Raw genomic sequence first — 25,133 nt, forward strand, 5'->3', positions numbered from 1 at the left:
CTCCACTCTCTCTACCCCACTCTCTCTACCCCACTCTCTCTACTCCACTCTCTCTACTCCACTCTCTCTACCCCACTCTCTCTACCCCACTCTCTCTACTCCACTCTCTCTACTCCACTCTCTCTACCTCACTCTCTGGGCTCATTGTGCTGACAACTTTGATGGGAATGAATAGCAGCATGTGAACAAGAGATGGGTTCCGTTCCTGTGGGTAAACTGGGATTCATGATACTGGGATTGAATGCATCTCCTGCATTTTGACCCTTTTTTTTATTACCAACCTGGAGGAAATGACTTCAGGTTCCTTTTCATTAATCCAGAAATATAAGTCCATCTCCAACATATGTGTGGTTTCTTCTGTTGCTGCTTCCTGTGTTGTTTTTTCATCTGGAGGAAGCATGTGATGAATGAGCTTTGTTTATTGGAAGGTAAAGAGATATATTTACCATCCACAACATGGGTACAGTTACAAGAATACTGTCACAGGTTGACTCTTCTTTATTTTTAAATGAGTGTGCCTCCCGGTGTCCTAGGTGTATGTCGTGTGTGGCCAGTCCATGGGGCTGCCAGTGGAACACCCAGGAACACACCTGCCAGGACATGGATGGCACTGTGTTGGGCCCTCAAATCATCAAACACAGACAGGTAGGTGCTCCGTTAAACGGGTTAATATACATTAAGATTGGTTCGAGTCGTACGCTTTTGCATGGAATGTCAAATTTGCAAGTCAACAGATACTTCAGAGAACTGACAAATGATCCGTCTGGATGAGAGATTGTCTGCTGAAGTACAGAAATGCAATTGCTCTGAAATGTTCATTTGTGATATTGTCATTTCATTTCCGTGTCTGTTTAGGGGGCGAGGTGTCCCCAGTTTGAAAACCCTGATCCTGTGCTCATTCCTGTTGGGTTCAAAACCACCATCAGCTTCGAGGGCATCAATCTGGATGTGTACCGGGTAAATGACATTTTTAAATATTTGATATAGCTGTTATATTAGGTTTACATTTAGACACTCTTAGAATCTATGAAAGTTAAAAGAACACTAGGCACTAGTTAGTGATGAATCCGACTATAGTAACATTGAATTGGACCCTTTTGTTCCTGAGCATGTATAAAACTAACCCTCTCCTCCTCTGCAGGACCGGACGTTCATCATCGGCACAGAGCTGATGAGGAACTTGAAGGACGTCAGGTCTGAAGACGGGCCCTTCTACAGTTTCAGCGGTTTTAATGTACGTCGGTACTGCTTATTGACCCACAGCTGTCAATAGTAGCACTCACTTCACTCTGTCTGTCAGGGGTGAAGGGTTCTTAAGGTGTTYCTTGGTCAGGATGTTGTATTGTATGGTCACTTTACCTCAGTTTGATATTATAGCACCCCCTCATGGACAAAAACCCCACTGTTTGTTTTGTTTATATCCTCAAACTGTCTTTTCTGTGATTGGAAAACATCTTTGAAACAGTACAGATACTTATTTTCTGAATGGTTGCCAAAGTGTATAAGTTATGAAGAGAACTTTTCTCTGGCATATTTTGGAAATGTGAAGTGTCATCAATCACTGGATTAATAATTCGTTGTGTTCCCGTCTCTAGTTTTCCTTCGATAAGTCACAGGAAACCAACGTTCTGTTCTACGTGAAGGACAAAGAGACGGGCAAGAAGATAGACAGCACGCTGAATGGTAAGTGGTACATGCCAATATGCAACCCTGTTGACCCGTGGTGAGAAAAGTACCCAATTGTCATCGTAAAAGTAAAGATACCTTAATTGAAAAGTGAAAGTTACCCAGTAAAATACTACTTGAGTAAAAGTCTAAAAGTATTTGGTTTTAAATATACTTAAGTATCAAAAGTAAAAGCATAAATCATTTCACATTCATTATATTAAGCAAACCAGATGGCACAATTTTCTTGTTTTTTAAATAATTTATAATAATTTATTTAATTTATAACATAATTTACAAACGAAGCATGTGTGTTTAGTGAGTCTGCCAGATCAGAGGCAGTAGATGACCAGGGATGTTCTCTTGACCATTGTCCTGTATTGCTAAGCATTCAAATTGTAACTAGTACTTTTGGGTGTCAGGGAAAATGTATGGAGTAAAAAGTACATTATTTTCTTTAGGAATGTAGTGAAGTAAAAGTAGAAGCTGTCAAAAATATAAATAGTAAAGTAAAGTACAGATACCCCAAAAAACACATTTTTACTTAAATACTTTACACCACTGCTGTTTACAACATCCCAAAGGACTATGTGGACATAAAATGACAATAGGGGAAGCATTAATACATTAATACATTTACCGACATACTCTTTGCCATCATCTAAGTGAATTGGTCCAAAAGCATGAAATGACAGAATAGTCCTAGTATTCTACGGCACCCCTCTCCTCTTCCTTCACAGTGACCCTATATAACTGCTCACTGGGCCGGGAGGATTGCAGCCTGTGTAAGAACGCAGCTCCTAAGTACAGTTGTGTGTGGTGCGCCAAGAGAAAGTCGTGTGTCTATGAGAAGCTGTGTATTGACCAGGCCACAGAGGACCCGCAGGACACAGAGTGCCCTGACCCACAGATCACTGACGTGAGTAACACCCACGGTACAGCAGTCATCACTTCACTCGATACGAACAACCTGTCTTTGAACCTGCAACAAAATCGACTATTGATTATCACTGACTGACTAGACATTTTGATGTTCACTTCGATGATTGGTCTTATTTCATCCCCCAGTAGCTACTGACAATGAGGTCTGTTCAATGGCTGTCGAATGCCCACACGTGATCAATTGTCAATTCTAAAGACTGGGCTACAGTCCTGAACACAGTCTTTCACAGACGGTCGGGTCACATTCTGCACGAGTTTGTGTCTTATTTCATGGTGCTACTCTGTCAACTACTGTGTACACTTTCATCCAAAAGCGGTAGGGTACTGTATAGTAACCTAAAAGCCTTTCATCTTAAAGCTGTTCCCAATCCCCCTCTCAGATCATCCCTCGCTACGGTCCCGTGAAGGGGGGCATCTCTGTCACCATCAAGGGCTCCAACCTGGGCATCCACAAGGAGGACATCAAGGCCGTCAGTGTGGTGGGGGTGCCCTGCATACACCAGGAGGACAGATACGCTGTCTCCACCAGGTAACACACCAAATGGCCCGCTATTCCCTTTATAGTGCACTGCTTTAGACCAGCGTCCTATGGGACACACCCGCAGTTACCCTTTCTCTGAGTGTGTGTAAATGGGCGGCAGAAGGGGTTGTACCGTGGCGCGTTGTGTATTCTGTCGTGTACTGTGTAGTTGCTGTCCTGTAACAACCCTAAAGAGAGGCGGCCTCTCTCTAAATGGCGGTGGCCTACCCAAATGTACACGAGCCCTCGGAAATGTATTCCTTCCTCCCTGGTTTCTAGTGTGGTGTGTGAGATTGGCCCCTTGGACCRGCTGAGCACCAACTGGGGTCCGGTGGAGGTGGAGCTGGAGGGAGGGAAGAGAGGAACGTCCTCCGTTTTCTTCACATACCGGGTAGCTAACCTACCGCATGTCTTCACTTCAATCACAGTCCTACCCTTCTGGATGGGAGGGCGGACTCATGAAGTGTTTACCTGATTTGGTTATGTTATCACCATTGTTTTATTTTCAATTTCCCAGCTATGCCGACGCTGTATTAAAGAGCCCCTTATCAGTATGCATGAAGGGCATGACATTTAAGTGTAATAATGTTCTGTTGAATAAACTACTCTGGTACCGCCACATTACACTGGCAGGTAATGCCCAGAACGATAAGATGAAATTGAGTTTTGTACATTATAGTTTTGTGTATTATATTAGAATGTGCGATACGCCACTTCCATTTCCTCTGGTGCCTTAACAGGGTACGCTGGAGCAATTTGACTGTCTTTCTTTATATCTCACACGGCTAAAGCTTCCCCACAGGGGACCGCTCCGCCTAACTGTTTACTCAGCAAATTGAAGGAAATGCGGGTGGGCTTGGGTGGGTGGGCGGGTGTGTGTGTGTGTGTGTGTGTGTGTGTGTGTGTGTGTGTGTGCATTTTGAAAGCCTTGTGGGGGACGAAATGAGACATGAATAGGATGACAGAGCGTGTTTTCTTACATGATCCTCCAGGACCCCATAGCCAGCTCGGTTCACCCCGACAAGGGCGCCAAGGCCGGGGGCATGGTCATCACCATCTCTGGCTCCAACCTGGACACAGCCACCAGGGAGGACATCACCGTCACCGTCGGCGGGGTGGTGTGCTCTGTGTAAGTACTGCTGCATCCTGGGAAAGGAACTAGTATTAGGCAAGGTTGCGGTGGTCTGGTCACTGGTCATCTGTATATTATTTCACTTCAGCCAACTCTTTGGCATGACAACGTGCAAAATAACAGGTGCTATAAGCTTAAGTGTGTACAGATCTAGCAAGCAGGGTTGATGTATTGAAAAAGACATTCATTTCAAATTTGGCCATGATTTTCTTTAACATGAAAGCCCAGTAATTACCTAGCTGTCCTGGTTCTGCCATGTTAGTCTCCTGTGCACCGTGACGCCTGTTGACCCCTAGTTCTGAGTGGTCTGTGTCCCTGGCTGACTATGTCCCTGGCTGTGTCCTTGTCTGCAGGGAGACATTTGGTGCGAACATCACCTGCAGGATGGGAGAGTACCGGGCAGACAAGGTCCCCTCTGACCTGCTCATGGTCACAGTAAAGTATGGGAAGAATAGCACCACGGCCGTCCCCACAGCCTTCCAGTTCTGGGAGAACCCCATCATCCTGGACCACCACCCCAAGGGAAGCTTTGTGTGGTGAGTATCAGACCTCTAGAGACAAGAAGCTATTGTAGAGGCTTCTACATTGTCTCACATCAACTAGCAAGACAACCCCGTCTGCACTGAGACGTGATGCGTTAGAATGATGCCACCTGTCGTAAGACAATGAAAGCCTAGTGTAGTTTAATGGCATTCAATTTCCAACACACCTGGCTCCCTCTCCTGACAACAGTTTGTAGCGTCAATGTCAAATCAAATCAAAATTTGTCCCATCCGCCGATGGTCCTCCCACCGCTATCGCAACCACATATGGACGGTTAAATGTGTAGACCTTACCGTGAAATTCGTGCTTACAAGCCCTTAACCAACAATGCAGTTCAAGAAATAGAGGTAAGAAAATATTGACTAAATAAACGTAAGTAAAACATTTTTTTATAATAACAAGTAACACAAGACAATGACTGTATACAGGGGGTACAGATTAGTTGAGGTACTTTGTAAAGTGACTACGTATAAATAATATCAGCGAGTAGCAGCAGTGTAAATACAATATAAATAGTCCGGGTGACAATTTCATTAATTGTTCAGTAGTCTTATGGCTTGGGGGTAGAAGCTGTTAAGGAGCCTTTCGGTCCTAGACTTGGTACTGCTTGCCGTGCGGTAACAGAGAGAACAGTCTATGACTTGGGTGACTGGAGTCTTTGACAATTTTTTGGGCCTTCCTCTGACACCACCTAGTATATAGGTCTGGGATGTCAGGAAGCTTGGCCCCAGTGATGTACTGTGCCGTACACACTACCCTCTGTAGCGCCTTACGGTCAGATGCCGAGCAGTTGCCATACCAGGCAGTGATTCAACCAGTCAGGATGCTCTTGATGGTGCAGCTGTAGAACTTTCTGAGGATCTGGGGACCCATGCCAAATCTTTTCAGTCTCCTGAGGGGGAAAAGGTGTCGTCGTGCCCTCTTCACAACTGTCTTGGTGTGTTTAGACCATGATAGTTCGCTGTGGACACCAAGGAACTTGAAACTCTCGACCCGCTCCACTTCAGCCCCGTCGATGTTAATGGGGGTCTGTTTGGCCCTCCTTTTCCTATAGTCAATGATCATCTATTTTGTTATTCTCACATTGAGGGAGATGTTGTTGTCCTGGCACCAAACTGCCAATTCTTTGACCTTCTCCCTATAAGCTGTCTCATCGTTGTCGGTGATCAGGCCTATCATGACACTGTTGTGTCATCAGCAAACTTAATGATGGTGATGGAGTCGTGCTTGGCCACACAGTTGTGGGTGAACAGGGAGTACAGGAGGGGACTAAGCATGCACCCCTGAGGGGCCCCGGTGTTGAGGATCACCATGGCAGATGTGTTGTTGACCCCACATGGGGTCGGCCTGTCAGGAAGTCCAGGATCCAGTTGCAGAGGGAGGTGTTTAGTCCCAGGGTCCTTAGCTTAGTGATGAGCTTAGTGGGCACTATGGTGTTGAACTGTAGTCAATGAACAGCATTCTCACATAGGTGTTCCTTTTGTCCAGGTGGGAAAGGGCAGTGTGGAGTGTGATTGAGATTGCGTCATCTGTGGATCTGTTGAGGCGGTTTGCGAATTGGGACTATGATGGTCTGTTTGAAACATGTAGATATTACAGACTCGATCAGGGAGAGTTTGAAAATGTCAACGAAGACACTTGCCAGTTGGTCCGTGCATGCTTTGAATACACATCCTGGTAATTTGTCTGGCCCCACACCTATTGAATGTTGATCTGTTTAAAGGTCTTGCTCACATCGGCTACGGAGAGCGTGATCACACAGTCATCCGGAACAGCTGGTGCTCTCATGCATGCTTCATGCTTTTGCCTCGAAGCAAGCATAATAGCCATTTAGCTCGTCTGGTAGGCTCGCGTCACTGGGCAGCTCGCGGCTGGGTTTCCCTTTGTAGTCTTTGTAATATTTTTCAAGCCCTGCAACATCCGACAAGAGTCTGAGCCGGTGTAGTAGGATTCAATCTTAGTCCTGTATTGATGCTTTGCCTGTTTGCCACAGCAGGATTTATTATATGTGTCCGTTTTAGTGTCCCGCTCCTTGAAAGCGGTAGCTATAGCCTTTAGCTCGGTGCGGATGTTGCCTATAATCCATGGCTTCTGGTTGGGAAATATACGTACGGTCACTGTGGAGACGACATCGTCGATGCACTTATTGATGAAGCCGGTGACTGAGGTGGTGTACTCCTCAATACCATTGGATGAATCCCGGAACATATTCCAGTCTGTGCTAGCAAAACAGTCCTGTGGCTTAGCATCTGCCTCATCTGACCACTTCCGTATTGTGCGAGTCACTGATGCTTCCTGCTTTAGTTTTTGCTTGTAAGCAGGAATCAGGAGGATAGAATTATGGTCAGATTTGCCAAATGGAGGGCGAGGGAGAGCTTTGTTCTCGTCTCTGTGTGTGGGGTAAAGGTGGTCTCGAGTTTTTTTCCTCTGGTTACACAGAGGAATGCTGGTAGAAATGAGATCAAATGGATTTAATGTGATATTTCTTCTGTTGGATGAAATGTGAATGTGATGGCCCCGTGGGTTAAAACCATTCATTTCGTCCCTTTTTTTCCGGTGATGTTGTTTCAGTGGTGGAAGGACTATCGTGGTGACAGGATCCGGGTTTGACCTCATCCAGAACGCCATTATGAGGGTCCAGGCCTCGGCAGACGAGTGGTCCGGCATGACTCCTACTGAGGTATGGATTCCTCTCCCTCTTTCTCTCTCGTTCTCTTTCTCTGCCTCTCTCTTTCACTTTCTCTCCACCGCTGGAGTATCAGGTTATCTGTCAATCAAACCTCAGTCACTCCAGCTCAGCCCTAAATCTAAAATCCTAAACCGCCCCTCTATCGCAACCACATATGGACGGTTAAATTACTCCTCATAAACTAACTTTCAGTGATCAGGAAGAAAGATGCCATAGGCCTGCATTACCGCCTCATTATAGACCATAATTCCTTAAACCAGGAAGATTGCATCAAAAAAGCTCTGATTCCTCCAGAAATAATCAAGCGAGTTTGACTTAGTCACACAGTCCACCCAGAGCTACTGTAGGGGCTTTGCAGACGCAGACTCCTGTCCCCTGATGCCTTGGGCGGGATAAGCAGCAATTTTATGCATTTCATTTGGAGGCTAAATTGAATAGAGGAATTAAGGTTCCAGCTGATGATGTGGTTAAGCAGCTTTGATCTGTTCTGCTCCTCTCTCTCTCCCTGGGTGGCAGGGACTTGGGGCTTAGGGGAACTTGCAGCCCCACAAACTGGTGGCTGGTAAGGTTGACTTATTAAAGACCTCGTGTGGTTGAAATCACAATCTTTCCGTGGTAATATTCTGTATATTCTGGCCGTTCTGAACTGTATATAACTTCCCTTTGTCACGATCGTCATAATAACTGGACCAAAGCGCAGCGTGATCTGGGTTCCAAATATTTTATAACTATGTGAAACTCAAAGCAAAACAAAACAATAAACGAACAAACGAAACGTGAAGAAAATGCAGTGCTCACAGGCACTACACATAAACAAGATCCCGCAAAGCACAAAGGGGAAATGGCTGCCTAAATATGATCCCCAATCAGAGACAACGATAAACAGCTCTGATTGGGAACCATACCAGGCCAACATAGAAATATAATTACCTAGATGACGCACCCTAGTCACACCCCGACCTAACCAACATAGAGAATAAAAAGCTCTCTATGGTCAGGGCGTGACACCCTTAATGTTGCTGGACCCCAGGAAGAGTAGCTGCTGCCTTGGCAGATCCTGAATCAATACGAAATCAAGCTAAACATTTAATGTAGGCCTATAGTGGTTCTAAAATGTATGTGTCTTGGAATGAGCATAGTATGATGGTTAAAGACTATAGCCATTATGTTGTTTCTCACCTCTGTATATGTACAGAATCATTATGGAATTCAGTGTGGTCTCACCCTAAACAAAATAAGCACATGCCATCTTTTTAATTCTGTGGGTCTCACCTCTCCTCCTCTCCTGCTCCTCTCATCGTCCCCCAGTACCTCCAGGAGGCTCTGAATAAGAACGACACGGTTCTCCAGTTTCTGTCCCCTGCCGTCAACAGGTCCTATGACACCCAGGTGTTCAGGACCTTTATCCAGCTGGACAACTGGGTGAGGGAGCTCAAGCCCTTCGACTACCACCCCAACCCTGCCTTCAACCCCCTCATCAAGAAGATCATCACTGAGACTTCCATCATCATCGTCACTGTGAGTACGTCACTGTTCATCACTGTTGCACTCGAAATGAGGAAATTAAAAGACTGTTTTGATTTGGGCCAGGAGTTTTTTTCCTGGCCCATGTGAGCTGACCTAGTATACAGTGCATTCAGAAAGTATTCAGACCCCTTGACTTTTTTCCACATTTTGTTACATTACAGCCTTGTTTTAAAATGGATTAAATTAATTATTTTCCTCATCAATCTACACGCAATACCCCATAATGACAAAGTAAAAACAGGTACCTTATTTACATAAGTACTCAGACCCTTTGCTATGAGACTCGAAATTGAGCTCAGGTGCATCCTGTTTCCATTGATCATCCTTGAGATGTTTCTACAAGTTGATTGGAGTCCACCTGTGGTAAATTCAATTTTTTGGACATGATTTGAAAAGGCACGCACCTGTCTATATAAGGTCCCACAGTTGACAGTGCGTGTCAGAGCAAAGACCAAGCCATGAAGTTGAAAGAATTGTACGTAGAGCTCTGAGACAGGATTGTGTCGAGGCACAGATTTGGGGAAGGGTACCAAAAAATGTCTGCGGCACTGAAGGTCCCCAAGAACACAGTGGCCTCCATCATTCTTAAATGGAAAAAGTTTGTAACCACCAAGATTTTTCCAAGAGCTGGCCACCCGGTCAAACTAAGCAGTCGGGGGAGAATGGCCTTGGTCAGGGAGGTGACCAAGAACCCAATGGTCACTCTGACAGAGCTCCAGAGTTCCTCTGTGGTGATAGGAGAACCTTCCAGAAGGACAACCATCTCTGCAGCACTCCACCAATCAGGCCTTTATGGTAGAGTGGCCACTCTTCAGTAAAAGCTACATGACAACCCGCTTGGAGTTTGACAAAAAGCACCTAAAGGACCCTCAGACCATTACATTTACATTTAAGTCATTTAGCAGACGCTCTTATCCAGAGCGACTTACAAGTTGGTGCATTCACCTTATGATGTCCAGTGGAACAACCACTTTACAATAGTGCATCTAACTCTAAGGGGGGGGGGGGTTAGAAGGATTACTTTATCCTAAGATTCTCTGGTCTGCTGAAACCAAGATTGAACTCTTTGGCCTGAATGCCAAGCGTCACGTCTGAAGGAACCCTGGCACCATCCCTACGGTGAAGCGTGGTGGTGGCAGCATCATGCTATGGGGATGTTTTTCCATGGCAGGGACTAGGAGACTAGTCAGGTACAGAGCGATCCTTGATGAAAACCTGCTCAGGACCTCAGACTAGGGTGAAGGTTCACCTTCCAACGGGACAACGACCCTAAGCGCACAGCCAGGACAACACAGGAGTGGCTTCGGGACAAGTCTCTGAATGTCCTTAAATGGCCCAGCCAGAGCCCGGACTTGAACCCAATCGAATATCTCTGGAGAGACCTGAAAATAACTGTGCAGCGACGCTCCCCATCCAACCTAACAATGCTTGAGAGGATCTGCAGAGAAGAATGGGAGAAACTCCCCAAATACAGGTGTGCCAAGCTTGTAGCGTCATACCCAAGAAGACTCAAGGCTGTAATCACTGCCAAAAGTGCTTCAACAAAGTACTGAGTAAAGGGTCTGAATACTTATGTAAATGTGATATTTCTAAAAATGTGTTTTTGCCTTGTCATTATGGGGTATTGTGTGTAGATTGATGAGGAAAAATACCAAATTGAATCCATTTTAGAGTAAGGCTGTGACGTTACAAAACGCACTGGAAGGTACAACTACATGTTTTCCAGTTCAGGTTACATGTTCTGAAACAAGTCCTGTTTGCAGTTATTAATCTTGATCTCTACAATAATCCCATTCTCTACGGTTTCCATGGTAGGGCCGAGGCTTCTCCAAGGCCATGACAGCCAAGGAGGCCCAGGCGTTTGTGGGGGACATCCCCTACTTTGTCAACACACTACAAGATGACAAGCTGTTCCTGGACCCCCCATCCAGCCAGCCCCGGGCCCTCTCCAAACGCCACCGCAGACGCAGAGACACCAGCTCCGACCCATTGGACCTGCTTGTGAGAATACACACACACACACACACACACATACACACTGGACGACACAGGTACATTGATCTGTCTTAGCTATCTTTTAATTTATCTGCAGATGGGTAAATAAATTCTGCCTGCCAAAATAGATTCAGAGTAATTTGGTGTCAGGGAAATGTAATGTTAAAAGTTGCCAATATTGTATTGAAGGCCTTCTCCTATCTTCAGTGTTGATGATAACTCTCCTGCTGTAACCTGTGTGTTTCAGATTAAGTTTGGAAATGGAGAGTGGGTGGTGGGCTCTGTGCACTACGAGAGGAAGAACGAGGTATCTCTCTTAATCATCCCTGCAGTCATCGTCCCCATGCTACTCATCATCCTCATTTCTGTCTACTGCTACAGGTAAGCTACACAACCAGCATACCGGACAGTGCACCATAACGCCTTTCTCCATGCATGTGTGGCCGACAACTTCAGTTGGTGTCACGGATACAAGCCAGCTGAATGTTGCACACTTGACAGAAGTGTGTGTGTGTGTGTGTGTGTGTGTGTGTGTGTGTGTGTGTGTGTGTGTGTGTGTGTGTGTGTGTGGTGTGTGTGTGTGGTGTGTTGTGTTTAACCAGGTAGGCTCCAGTTGAGAAACAAGTTCTCATTTACAACTGCGACCTGGCCAAGATAAAGCAAAGCGACACAAACAACAACAGAGTTACACATGGAATAAACAAACATACAGTCAATAATACAATAGAAAAGGTCTATCTATATACAGCGTGTGCAAATGAGGTAGGATAATACTTACCTCCCGTAAAGCAATAAATAGGCCATAGTGGCAAAATAATTACAATATAGCAATGTGTGTGTGTGTGCGTGCGTGTAGGAGGAAGAGCCAGCAGGCTGAGAGAGAGTATGAGAAGGTGAAACACCAGCTGGAGAATCTGGAGGAGAGTGTACGAGACCGCTGCAAGAAAGAATTCACAGGTACTACATTATAACCACAGCTGTTAAGCATAACTGCCTAAGGCCACCAAGAGTCTTCATTACACCATATTTTACATAATTATACATTCCTTATCCTTCATATGAAGTACTTCATCGACACATTCATCTGCTTGGCACTTTTTCTTCATCCAAATCTGTCCCAGAAGTTGGTTCAGCACTTCGGTTGCTCTCTCGGAGTCTGCTCTGACGGCTTCTGGAGGTATTCCTGCATTCCTTTAGGTCATGGTGCTTTCCCGTTTTTCCGTTTTTGGATGGCTTTCTTTATTTCATGTTTACCGGGAAGTTCTGCTTGATATTAATGGCACAAAAGTAACTCACTCACTAGAGGATTGCACCACATAACACTGTTACACTATTAAAGGTGTTTAAAGCGGCAATCCTTAATTGAAGCATTGGCAAAGTGTTCTCCCCGCCACAGTTTCAGTAAAAAGCTGGAGGGATGGGGCTGGAGAAATGCAACCACTCTCAAATCCATAGACTACGCTGTTGATGCAAGGTCTGACCATGCATCATATCATTATTTAGTTTTAACCATGTTCTTAGGCTATACAGGGGTTGTTTACGTTTACTTTGTTTACAAACATTGGAGTAAAACAAGATTTTATTTTGGGTTCTGATCCATGATTTATCTATACAGTGCAATCGGAAAGTATTCAGACCCCTTCCCTTTTTCCACATTTTGTTACGTTACAGACTTATTCTAAAATTGATTAAATTATTATTTCCCTCATCAATCTACATGCAATACCCCATAATGACTAAGCGAAAAACGTTTTTTTTTAAATTGTTGCAAATTTATAAAAAATTTAAAACAGAAATACCTTATTTACGTAAATATTCAGAACCTTTCCTATGAGACTCAAAATTTTGCTCAGGTGCATCATGTTTCCATTGAACATCCTTGAGATGTTTCTACAACTTGACCTGTCGTAAATGCAATTGATTGGACATGATTTGTAAAGGCACCTACCTGTCTATATAAGGTACCACAGTTGACAGTGCATGTCAGAGCAAAAACCAAGCCAATGCAGGTGTGGCTTTGGGACAAGTCTCTGAATGTCATTGAGTGACCCAGCCAGAGCCCGGACTTGAACCCAATCAAACATCTCTGGAGAGACCTGAAAATAGCTGTGCAGCGACACTCCCCATCAAACCTGACAGAGTTTGAGAGGATCTGCAGAGAAGAATGGGAAAAACTCTCCAAATGCAGGAGTGCCAAGCTTGTAGCGTCATACCCAAGAAGACTTGAGGCTGTAATCGCTGCCATAAGTGCTTCAACAAAGTACTGAGTGAAGGGTCTGAATACTTATGTAAATGTGATATATTTGTGATGATATTTACATTTGCAACAATTTCTCAAAACCTGTTTTTGCTTTGTCATTATGGGGTATTGTGTGTAGATTGATGAGGGGGGAAAAAATATTTAATCCATTTTAGAATAAGGCTGTAACGTAACAAAATGTGGAAAAAGTCAAGGGTTCTGAATACCTTCCAAATGCACTGTACACTAGATGACGATAGGGTGCTGTTTTGAAGCCACCGTGCCTCCATCTTGGCACTCCCCAACCATTGTTACAAATATTTCTAAAGCTATAGAAATACATTTAATTAATGTCTACATTCATTTTGCCACGTTTATTATATTAGACACCTTAATGCATACTTTTAAATTATATTCTGTGAGCTAAACATAAAAAACATATAAAAACATTTTCATTAAAGTATAATGTTTTGAGATTACTAATGTGTATCTGCAATTCCACATGTGAAAGTGAGATTTTCATAGTTTGAGTATTCTTCCATGTGAAACTGCAATTCACATGTGAGGTGAAGACATGTTATTCTCCTCACATGTGAAAAGCTGGTGTTAACATGTGAACTCTAAATGTAATACACGTGAAAATATGTTTTTGCTTGTGAAATTTAAGCTCAACATGTGAAAAAAGCAATTTCAAATGTGAAACTGCAAATTTGACGTGTTTTTCTTGTAAGGGAGTACATTTTTACTGTATGTTGCTTTAAAGTCTCAGGATGAGAACATGTGCAAAGTACTTAGATGTTTCTTTGTCTCTCCCCGGTCAGACCTGATGATAGAGATGGAGGACCATACCAACGACCTAAGCGAGGGGCGAATCCCCTTCCTGGACTATAAGACCTACACGGACCGGGTCTTTTTCCTGCCCTCCAAGGACGGGGCCAACGATGTGATGATCACGGGCAAGCTGGACATCCCTGAGGCACGGAAGGCAATCGTGGCCCAGGCCCTCAACCAGTTCTCCAACCTGCTCAACTCCAAGACCTTCCTCATCAATGTAAGGCACATTGAGCCTAGCCAAATAATATATCTGGTTGTATTTCAATAGTCTAAAGAGGCTTTCTCTTCTTGTTTCCCTGATCATGATCTGCGCTGATCTAAAAAAAGTGATGAAAGGTGAAAGCTGTGTTGGATGTCTGTTGGATATATTGGAGGCCTGTATATGTGTTATGCACCAGTCCAATCTGTTCATATTAGAGCAGATGAAGGAAAGGAGACCTGAAGAGATGGCTATTTCAGATTATTGAGATCTCTCTTCCATTGTTTGAGTTGGAAGATTTACCAACAGTGTTTGTCAACTGGATTGTCGTTAACTGGGTCTTCTGTCAATCTTCATTGTGTGTGTAGTTCATCAAGACTCTGGAGGGCCGTCCAGACTTCAACGCCAGGGCCAAGGTGTACTTTGCCTCCCTGCTGACGGTGGCTCTGCACGGGAAGCTGGAGTACTACACTGACATCATGAGGACCTTGCTGCTGGAGCTCATGGGGAACTATGTCGACAGCAAGAACCCCAAACTCATGCTGCGCAGGTCTGGGGTATTACTCTCTAGCTTTAGGTTATGTTCTGGTACCTCTACCTATTGTAGCTTAAGTTTTGGTAGTTTTAGTTTTGAAAGCTGTAGCTTTAGTGTCACTAGATTTAGTTTTGGTAGCTTAAGATTTGGTAGCTCTGGTAGCTTTAGCTTTGGTGGCTTTAGTTTCGGTAGATTTAGTTCTAGTAGCGTATGTTCTGGTTTTACATGGCAGCAAACATCACACCTAACCAGCCAGTAGCTTGTCCGTTTAGCCTACAACACCAGAGTTGGAGACAGTGGTCATCTCCAGTTCACAGCAGAAAGGAGTTCCTGAACAGAGCTTGGTTGTCTAGTGCAACAGAACCTGGGGTTGTGTCATGTGAACTGTCAACTGTGCTCGGCAGTGTTTGAGTGGCTGTGCTGCAGTAGAACATGTGTAATTATCCCCAATGGAGGAGCTAATTATGCTGATTGGTCCATTGTTCTAACATCCTCCACATACCCATGACTGTTCATTGGGTGTGCTAATGCCTGACAATAGGTCCTGTGAATGGAGAGGGGTTACAGCAGTTCATGCTAAAGGTTGCTTTTTTATTAGTATTGTGAGATGTGTCAGTCACTCTTTTGTTTTGTCCTGTAGGTCGGCGACCGTAATAGAAATGTTGAGATGTGTCACTCAGCCCTGTGTTTTGTCCTGTCCTGTAGGTCGGAGACCGTAATAGAAATGTTGAGATGTGTCACTCAGCCCTGTGTTTTGTCCTGTCCTGTAGGTCGGAGACCGTTGTGGAGAGGATGCTGTGTAATTGGATGTCCATCTGTCTTTACCAGTTCCTCAAGGTGATGACATGACACTCTTTCATTCAATATGTTGCTGATATGTCATTAGTATGTGTGTGTGCGTTAAGGTGCCCCCTGAGTTAAGAAAAACATAATTTTTGTGGTCATTTCATATTATGTGAAGAGTGTCAGAGATGCAACAATGTAGTGAGTGTTCTGACTGCACTCTGACCCCCTGTGTTGTCAACAGGACTCTGCAGGGGAGCCCTTGTACAAACTGTTCCGAGCCATCAAGCACCAGATCGAGAAAGGTCCAGTAGACGCCAGAGTGAAGAAGGCCAAGTACACCCTGAACGACACGGGCCTGCTGGGAGACGACGTGGAGTACTGCGTCCTGGTGAGTGACACCACACCGTTACCACGGTTACCCCCCCCCCCCCCCCCCCCACCGCTACTGCGTTCTTCCGAGTCTGTTCTGACTGCCTTTTCACTGACTGCCCTGATCGCAATTATGTGTCGCATCCATGAACCCTTTTATCTTTTTTACACTGCGCCTACACTGTACCAATTCAAGACCCTTTTTGTCACGTTATACTGTGCCTACCTACACCGTAGCAATTCAAGTTCTGACTCACTGTATATAGGCTACCTACACCGTAGCAATTCAAGTTCTGACTCACTGTATATAGGCTACCTTAGTCAGAAGTACCTGTGTTTAACTAATGTGTTTTGCTAATAGCAGATAATTAGATCCCAGCTGTCTACCTAAGTAGAGAAATCCTGTGATAATTCCTTTTTCAAGGACAATTATCAAATTATACACAATCACTGATCCTGTTGCGGTAGCTAGCATCCCGTGACTCATTGAGTTGAATAAGAATGACACAAAGTAATTACATAGTCTTCTACGGCAGACTTTTTTTCAATTACAAAGAATCTGTTGTATAATCTGTAGTCTTCCTGTCGAGTCGTCCGTTTGTTTGGATTCAGTCTGAGCTGTGAGCTGGGTCACCTGGCCAGAATGACGGGAGTGAGTCCCTTGCTGGCAGCTGCTCGTTAGGCAGGCCAGGACGAGGTGACAGCACCTGTGAGCTGTCAAAGACTACCACCTGCCTACAGTAGTTGCCACGGTAACGTTGCCACCGCAGGCTCGCCTCATGCTATTGGCTCTGTTACTCGTCTCAGACTCTGCAGGTGCTGGTGCACGGGGAGGGGCCAGACGTGACACCCGTCAAGGTGTTGAACTGCGACACGGTGTCCCAGGTGAAGGAGAAGATCATCGAGGCGGTGTACAGGAACCTGCCCTACTCTCAGAGACCCAAGGTGGACAGCGTTACTCTGGGTGAGAAGAGAACACACACACACACACTCAGTATTCCGAATCATGTGTTGTGAAGATACCGCATTTGAACATATTAACACCAGCAAGTCTGTAACAATTAGAACCATCTAGTAAGTGGAGTGGTGGTGGATGTCAATAGGTTTGAGTCATGACGGGCAGGTATTCTAAGCTGCTATTCTTGCCCCTGCCACAGAGTGGCGCCCTGGCTCCACGGGGCAGATCCTGTCAGACCTGGACCTGACGTCCCAGAAGGAGGGCAGATGGAGGCGCATCAACACGCTGGCCCACTACAACGTGAGTCGTCTAGAGACTAATCCGTTAGGGGTCAGAGAGAAGTCCGAATTCAGCTCTTCACTGGATACATGATGAAATAATGCCACAGACAATGCCCAATACGTGCCCCAAATAATGTGACAGTGGCACTGTCTAATCAATGGCATGGAATATGAAGTAGGTTCTGAAACCCAATGGCAGTCAGCTGACCTGAGTGACGGTGTTGAGTTGTAGCTGAACACAGTGTGTGTGTGTGTGGGTTTCAGGTGCGAGACAACGCTACTCTAGTCCTGTCCCGGGTTCTTCACACTCAACAGAACTACGACCAGAACCAGGACAACCAAGAGGAGAGTAAGTGATCACTAGGAGAGGACAATAACACATTATAAGGGGTTATGCATGCTGATGACAAGTCTCGCAATGCATTATAACCACATGATAATGCAATATGTCAGCTGGCGTTACGTAATGTGTTACTGGAAAGTCTAATTATTTGTCTCTCTACTAGGAAACTCCTTGTTGGACGACGACAAGGTGTTCCATCTGGTTCGGCCTGATGAGCTGGATGAGATGAAGTCTAAGAGGGGTAGCATGAAGGACAAGTCCATGACCAAAGCCATCACTGAGATATATCTCACACGACTGCTCTCTGTCAAGGTATAACTACACTACCAGGCATAACTACAGTGTACCATATGTTCAAAAGTCATAAGAAGGTTATATGAGGACTAGTCCATGAACAAAGCCACCAAGGAGATCTGTGTCACACCACTGGTCTTTGTCACGGTGGGCCTGCCATGTTTCAGTACAGTTACATTTCATTTGAGAAAGGGATCTTTGAGATTCATTCTCTAAGAAAAGCTCTTTGAGGATGCTATGTGATAATAAGTGATGGTCAGTCTTAGAACAAAACCTGGTTTGAAGGTGTGCGTCAGTGAAGCAGCCTTGCTTCATAGACGGTGTGTAAATGACTGCGTCGCAGGTATCGGGCTGCACTAAGGTACTTGGCAGCTCCCTACCTCTCTGGGCTCACACTGTGTCTGTTGGTCTGCCTCACACTGTGTCTGTTGGTCTGCCTCACACTGTGTGTGTTGGCCTGCCTCACACTGTGTGTGTTGGCCTGCCTCACACTGTGTGTGTTGGCCTGCCTCACACTGTGTCTGTTGGTCTGCCTCACACTGTGTCTGTTGCCTGCCTCACACTGTGTCTGTTGGCCTGCCTCTCACTGTGTGTGTTGGCCTGCCTCACACTGTGTCTGTTGTTGGCCTCACACTGTGTCTGTTGGTCTGCCTCACACTGTGTGTTGGCCTGCCTCACACTGTGTCTGTTGGCCTGCCTCACACTGTGTCTGTTGGCCTGCCTCTCACTGTGTCTGTTGGCCTGCCTCACTGTGTCTGTTGGCTGCCTCACACTGTGTCTGTTGGTCTGCCTCACACTGTGTCTGTTGGTCTGCCTCACACTGTGTCTGTTGGCCTGCCTCACACTGTGTCTGTTGGTCTGCCTCACACTGTGTCTGTTGGCCTGCCTCACACTGTGTCTGTTGGCCTGCCTCACACTGTGTCTGTTGGCCCTGCCTCACACTGTGTCTGTTGGCCTGCCTCACACGTGTCTGTGGTCTGCCTCACACTTGTGTCTGTTGGCCTGCCTCACACTGTGTCTGTTGGCCTGCCTCACACTGGTCTGTTGGCCTGCCTCACACTGTGTCTGTTGGCCTGCTCACACTGTGTCTGTTGGCCTGCCTCACACTGTGTCTGTTGGCCTGGCTCACACTGTGTCTGTTGGTCTGCCTCCTTCCAGGGAACACTGCAGCAGTTTGTGGATGACTTCTTCCGCAGCGTGTTGTGTTCCGGGGCGGTGGTGCCGCCCGCCATCAAGTACTTCTTTGACTTCCTGGATGAGCAGGCGCTCAAACATGAAAACGTGGACGAGGAGACCATCCACATCTGGAAGACCAACAGGTACACACACACACTTCCTGAGATGACTCTCTAAGAAACACACTGACTAAGTAATCAGTATACGGAATGCAAATGTAAAAGTACTTCTATCTCTTCTGCATTCTCAATCTGAGTGCTCCTGTGGCATTTTAAGTACATAAATGACTGTCAAGTTGGTTAAAGCTCAAGTATTCAATACAGTGTGTTGCATATAGATGTCAGTGATTGACTTGGCGATGTGAGGATGGGAGATGAGGGATTTAATTATGCTACACCATATTCAGTTGGCGGGTGCTTGTTATGTTTATCAAAACAACCGGGGCCTCTTGGATTAAATATGAATGTGTGTATCCGCCATAATGACAAACAAACATGGTAATTACGTCCCCAGCTAATTTAATTGTACCACTATATCACATCTCTTTTTTTTGCCTTTGTTTTCTCAATGTCCCGGGAGGTGTTGCAAGCCAATATGAATTCCTATGCTAGTCTGTCTCAGTCGGTGCAGCCTTTAAAGTGATCAGGGAGAAGTACTCCTGGTCTATTGTAGCCTCGTTTGATATTCAGGACCAACTTCGTATTGGAGGATTTGTATGGATCTGTGTTTGGAATGCTCATTAGCACGCTTATTTACTTAAGCATTCTTTAAGTGTAGTTTACTTATGTTTTGAAGATGCAGGGTATTTGAAAGAGAAAGGGTTGCAGTTGGTTTGGCATGCCTGATGCATATGCGCTTTAAGTTGGACGAAAATAACTAACTTTCATCATTGGCTTGTACTATAATTTGGTTCCACTGAATGGTAAAGATGTGTTTATACACTACGAGGTCCAGACTACTGCTGGTTTTCTGTTCTACCTGATAATTAATTGCACCCACCTGGTGTCCCAGGTGTAAATCAGTCCCTGATTAGAGAGGAAGAATGAAAAAAGGTATCATTTGTGAGGGCTGTTGTAGATCGATAGTTGGTAGTTATTCTTGACCCCCCTCCCCACCAGTTTGCCTCTGAGGTTCTGGGTGAACATCCTGAAGAACCCTCACTTCATCTTCGACGTCCACGTGACGGAGGTGGTGGACGCGTCGCTATCCGTCATTGCTCAAACCTTCATGGATGCCTGCACCAAGAGTGAGCATAAACTCAGCAGGGTGAGTCCAAGGCGGTCGGGGGAGGAGGGAGATGAGTAGGAGGAGGAGGGGAATAGGAGGAGAAAGAGGGAGATGATGAGGTCAAAATCTCTTAAAAGTTGTTTACCTCTAGTGAGGTAAAAGATAAGAGAACAATATTATAATGATCATATTTTTGTATCTCCCCTAGGACTCTCCAAGTAACAAACTACTCTATGCAAAGGAGATCTCCACCTACAAGAAGATGGTTGATGAGTACGTATCGTCAGCAGTTCCCAATGACCTGAACAATTTGTTTAGATTCTTGCTACCAGTGCTGTTATATTGTGGGCTTGCATTGACGCTCGTCAGTATGTAATGTATAGAGATTATGATCGTATCTCTGTCTGTCTGTGTATAGTTACTACAAGGGCATCAGACAGATGGTATCAGTCAGCGACCAGGACATGAACACTCATCTGGCAGAGGTGTCTCGGGTAAGAAACACCTTTCTCTCTGCCTTCTATCTATGGATGCGTCCCAAATGGAACTATATTCCCTATATAGTGCATTATGTTTGACCAGGACCCACAGAGATATATGTTGCGTCCCAAAATGGAACCATATTCCCTATATAGTGAATTATGTTTGATCAGGACCCACAGAGATATAGGCTATGTCCCAAATGGAACCCTATTCCCTATATAGTGGACTACTTTTGACTTGCGCCCTATGGGCCCGGTCAAAAGGCTGCTGGTCAAAGGTTGTGCACTATGTAGGGAATAGGTTTCCATTTGGGGCACGGCCCATATCTCTGTGGTATTACTCTTAGTGGTGCACTATTCTAGACGTTAGTGAAGGTAACATTTTATAAAGTCAGTCATAGATGTGGTTCGTGCTGCTGTCTATAAGATTGTGGGACTCAAGCCATGATTTGTCTGTTGTTAAGATGCATCTCTGAATCCTATGTTGCGTCTCCCAGACTCATACAGACAAACTCAACATACAAGTGGCTCTGTATCAGCTCTACCAGTACGCGAGCAGATACTACGACGGGGTAAGAGGCCGTTCACTTTACATTCCAGGGAGAATACTGTGCAGGACTGCTTTTCTCTTCATGTTTTTTAATTTTTAGAGCGATTCCAAAGACTTTTAATTGAAAGTAGTTCTGTTGTACTCTCTGTCTCTGTCTCCACCCTCTGTCTATCTTTCTCTGCCCCCCCCCCCCCCRCTATCTCTCCCTCTCTCCCACCCTCCCTCCCCGTCTCCCTACAGATCATCCAGTCCCTAGATGAGGACCCGGCAGCCCAGAGTAAACAGCTCACCCTGCGGCTGCAGCAAATAGCAGCCGCCCTGGAGAACAAAGTGACAGATCTCTAACCTACTGGAAGGGTCAGGGAGATGGAGGGAGGGAGATGGTACCGTGCCTCCAGTGTCCACAGGGGCTTATTTCTCCTGGCAAAGGAGAGAGAAACCGAGAAGATGGCCTCACAGGGCCTTGGTGTTTGATGATGACACCTTCAACCCAGCAGGCCCAGAATGTGGGACAGTTCAGAGTCTGCGGAGTGGCGCAGTATGGGACCAATGAAGCAAAGAGAGAGATAGATGAGGATGGGTTACACATGCCGTCATAGGTACGCCTTAACTTAAGTCCACTTGCGAAACTGAAATAGGTGGTCCTCATTGCTCACTCTAGCTGTTCCCACAATGCAACAGGGGGCCAGCCGCCGGAAATAAGCCCCTGTGTCGATCACTCATGGCACAAAGAGATAATCAGATGTTCAATTTATTCCTGTGTAGAAAAGTTGTAAGAATTGTATTATATATATTTTTTATTGTGCAGTCTTAATGCGGAAAGCTTTACGAGGAGATATTATCTTTTTAAATGGACCGCCTTGTGGTGTGGATTGTGTTTCTATAGCCAGTGTGTGAATGTGGGTTTGTGTGCGTGTGTGCGTGCACGGGATGCCTACTGTCAGGCCAGAGGGTGGATGCCCTATCTGTCATTTTAATCTCCACTAGTCACCGACACACAGGAACCTGTTCTCCCACTGAGCTCCTCTATACAGACCAAAGGGTCATGACTGGGACAGGCTACCTGACTGGGACAGGCTCTTAGAAATGACAGGCCATCAATAGTGATTTTTCAAAATGATCGGTTTTATTTATGTTCAGAAAATGTGTTCACATGCTTCAGAGCTCGATCGAATGTTGTGGCTGCCAATAAACCCTTAGGTCCTTACATTCAGAGATCAATAGCACATCCGTTTCCCCTTGTTGGAGTACATACTAACACATTCCACTGAAACTTAAGCACTGTATGTATTCAAGGGTAAGAAATGGCTACTTTTGACAACCTCAGTTAGTTTTACCCTGCAGTACCCCCCCCCCTGATTCTGTGCAAGCAAAATAACAGATAATTGAATATATTTTGAATAATTCCTCTATGTAGCCAGTCAAGCATACATATTTAATAACAGCCTTGCAATAACATCCAAACTTTCAGACACAAGCAATGGGGATCATTCATATCCCACTCATGTGTGTTACTTTATAGAATATACCATTTGTTGTTTAGCGTTTCATCTTCAGTAACGATGCAGCAATACTTTATTTAGGACATGAGTAAAAATATGCAGAGGTGGAAATAGAAATAATATGACAGGAGATATCGTACAGTAACCAACTTACTAAGTAATATGCTGTTAATAGTGTTTTGTGTTTCCTTATTCCGTTGTATGCCAAATTACCACTGTCATAATATCCCATAGTTAGTTACGTGTAAGCTTCAAACGGTACTAAATAGAATGGTACTCTTTTCAATGAGTAATGATTTTTACAACATGCTGTGTCACAAGTCAGGATAATTCATGGTCATAATAATTCATTGCAATACAAATTGATATGGCATTCAAGTAGGCCATAGTTGAGCTGGTGCCTGATTATAATTTGGAGAATTTTTGCCAAGTCAAATCAGTTACATTTTCAATGTTCATCTTTCACGCGACCACAGATTTGTAATTTTCAAGCTCCCTGAATTTGACCATCAGTCAGTGTGTGGTCTAGTGTCAGAATAGATGTTTAAGTTCCAGACCCCAGAATGTTAGTGATATTCCTGCCTTTGGTAGAGTGAGGTTTGCACAGAGCCTGTGCCTGCCTGTCTCCACAGCAGCTAGCCTGGCACCCTGGCCAAGCCGAACTTGGCACTGCCCACTCAGCACAGAACGGAGTGGCACACTGCATAATGGCATCAGTGGGGGATGTTTTTGCTCTTAATTGCATCCAGTCTGCATCCAGTCTGCATCCAGTCTGCATCCTCCTCTGACGCTGTTGTTTACCACAGCAGATTCCACTCCTGACCGAGTGATGCAAAAGCTTTTTTTCAAGCCTTTCTTTAACCAAAACGTGCCTTATATGATGATAATAATATCATTTGTATTGTTTTATTGGTGATATAACTAAGCGATTATAGTAATAGAAGACACAGCAATGTATTTGCGATTGTGATATGTATGTGCTATCAAATGCTACAGTTCTGCTGCAGCCATTGCGTGCCAATAGGCTGAAAACATTTCAGTATACTTTCTATGGTTGCAGATTTGATGTGTGCATTTATTTTGGGTGTCAGTGGTGTGTGTGTGTGTGTGTGTGTTTTAGTAGGATCATGATGGCTATGGCAACAGCCCAAATAAGTGTCAAGCAGTAGCCAACCCCAAACGGTTTCCCCCTAAAATGTCTGACATTCCTAAATTAGTCTTAAGACAAAGTTACAAATGTAGAATATTGAGTATAGCACAAATTGTTCCAATGGTGTTTTTGCCCCGTGATTCTAAGCTGTTCCTCTGTGTGTATGAAAAACAACTATCTATACTCGACAATTACCTTTCTTACTGCTGTGCAGTAATTATTTTAATTTCTCGTTTCCTATAACATATACCTTTGTAAAAAGACAACATGTTGAAATACCGTATTCTAACTGTATAATCCTATGCATTGAGTCCCGGGGGGGAAAAAACAATTTGTTGTGCTGTTGTCGAGATCTTTCCTTTCCTTGTGAACGTGCCGTGACTTAAGAAAAATGGGACAGGAAATTAGTGCAGGACCTTAATGAAACCCAACATTTTTCTCATCCAAGGCAGCTCAGAAGACGTCGATCATGTTACCTGATCTGTTTGTAATGGATCACTCACTTCTCAAGAGGCTTGTGTGGATGGGGCAATTACATACAGGTTGCATCATCCACTCCTCCATGAATAAACTGAGACATCCATGTCCTTGGCTTCTTTTCCTTCTTTATCGCTCTAATGACCTTTGTGTGTTTAGCTGGAGATGTTCCACAACCTTTTAATCTACTTGCATCCACAGTTCCACACCCAAAACACGGGCCTAATGATGCAATCGGGTCAATTTGAGGGAGGGATATTTTTGTTTAAAAAGACATCCCCCTTGTAATCCTGATTTTGACCATGTTAACTTTTAACAACTTGCCCCCTGGATGCAATCACCCCAAGTGATCTGAGTCTACCACTAGCAGCCTTCTAGGTACTAAAGCCTCAGGCCAAGTTTAGGATTGAAACACCCAGGGCTGAGTACCTCGTGTTTATAATGTAAACAGACATATTATCATAAGGCCTCCAGTGATGGCCTTACATAAAAACTGCTTTGAAAACATTAATTCAAGCACTGTACAGCTAAGAATTAATTTGGATGGTGGGGGGAAGATGAAAGAAACTTGGCTGGTCTAGTTGCCTGACAAACGTCGAAGCAGGGATGGGGATAGCATAGAGAGACTGACTCTCAGGGAGTCCATGTTCTTAACACYCTCAGAGATCTCAGAACTAGATATGCACACACACAGAGAACAACTTCAAGGCTGCTGCCA

The 25,133-nt window shown here is 44.8% G+C and overlaps 1 protein-coding gene across 1 annotated transcript; it reads left to right on the plus strand.

Annotated features, from left to right (window-relative positions):
- Positions 1 to 502: 502 nt before the first annotated feature.
- plxnb2b (plexin b2b) lies at positions 503 to 24,525 on the plus strand. The gene is made up of 28 exons (XM_023985168.2): positions 503 to 645; positions 856 to 957; positions 1,142 to 1,234; positions 1,596 to 1,683; positions 2,406 to 2,584; positions 2,988 to 3,136; positions 3,407 to 3,518; positions 4,120 to 4,256; positions 4,613 to 4,795; positions 7,374 to 7,482; positions 8,800 to 9,009; positions 10,834 to 11,019; positions 11,261 to 11,394; positions 11,870 to 11,970; positions 14,074 to 14,303; positions 14,654 to 14,835; positions 15,591 to 15,657; positions 15,848 to 15,994; positions 16,783 to 16,939; positions 17,133 to 17,233; positions 17,479 to 17,563; positions 17,721 to 17,869; positions 19,010 to 19,170; positions 20,146 to 20,293; positions 20,463 to 20,527; positions 20,673 to 20,748; positions 21,234 to 21,308; positions 21,527 to 24,525. The coding sequence occupies exons 1-28, from the start codon at positions 538 to 540 to the stop codon at positions 21,629 to 21,631; spliced, it is 3,639 nt and encodes a 1,212-aa protein (XP_023840936.1). The 5' UTR covers positions 503 to 537; the 3' UTR covers positions 21,632 to 24,525.
- The last annotated feature ends 608 nt before the right edge of the window (positions 24,526 to 25,133 follow it).

The sequence above is a fragment of the Salvelinus sp. IW2-2015 genome, linkage group LG4q.1:29 (assembly GCF_002910315.2).
Source record: "Salvelinus sp. IW2-2015 linkage group LG4q.1:29, ASM291031v2, whole genome shotgun sequence".
Classification (NCBI taxonomy): domain Eukaryota; kingdom Metazoa; phylum Chordata; class Actinopteri; order Salmoniformes; family Salmonidae; genus Salvelinus; species Salvelinus sp. IW2-2015.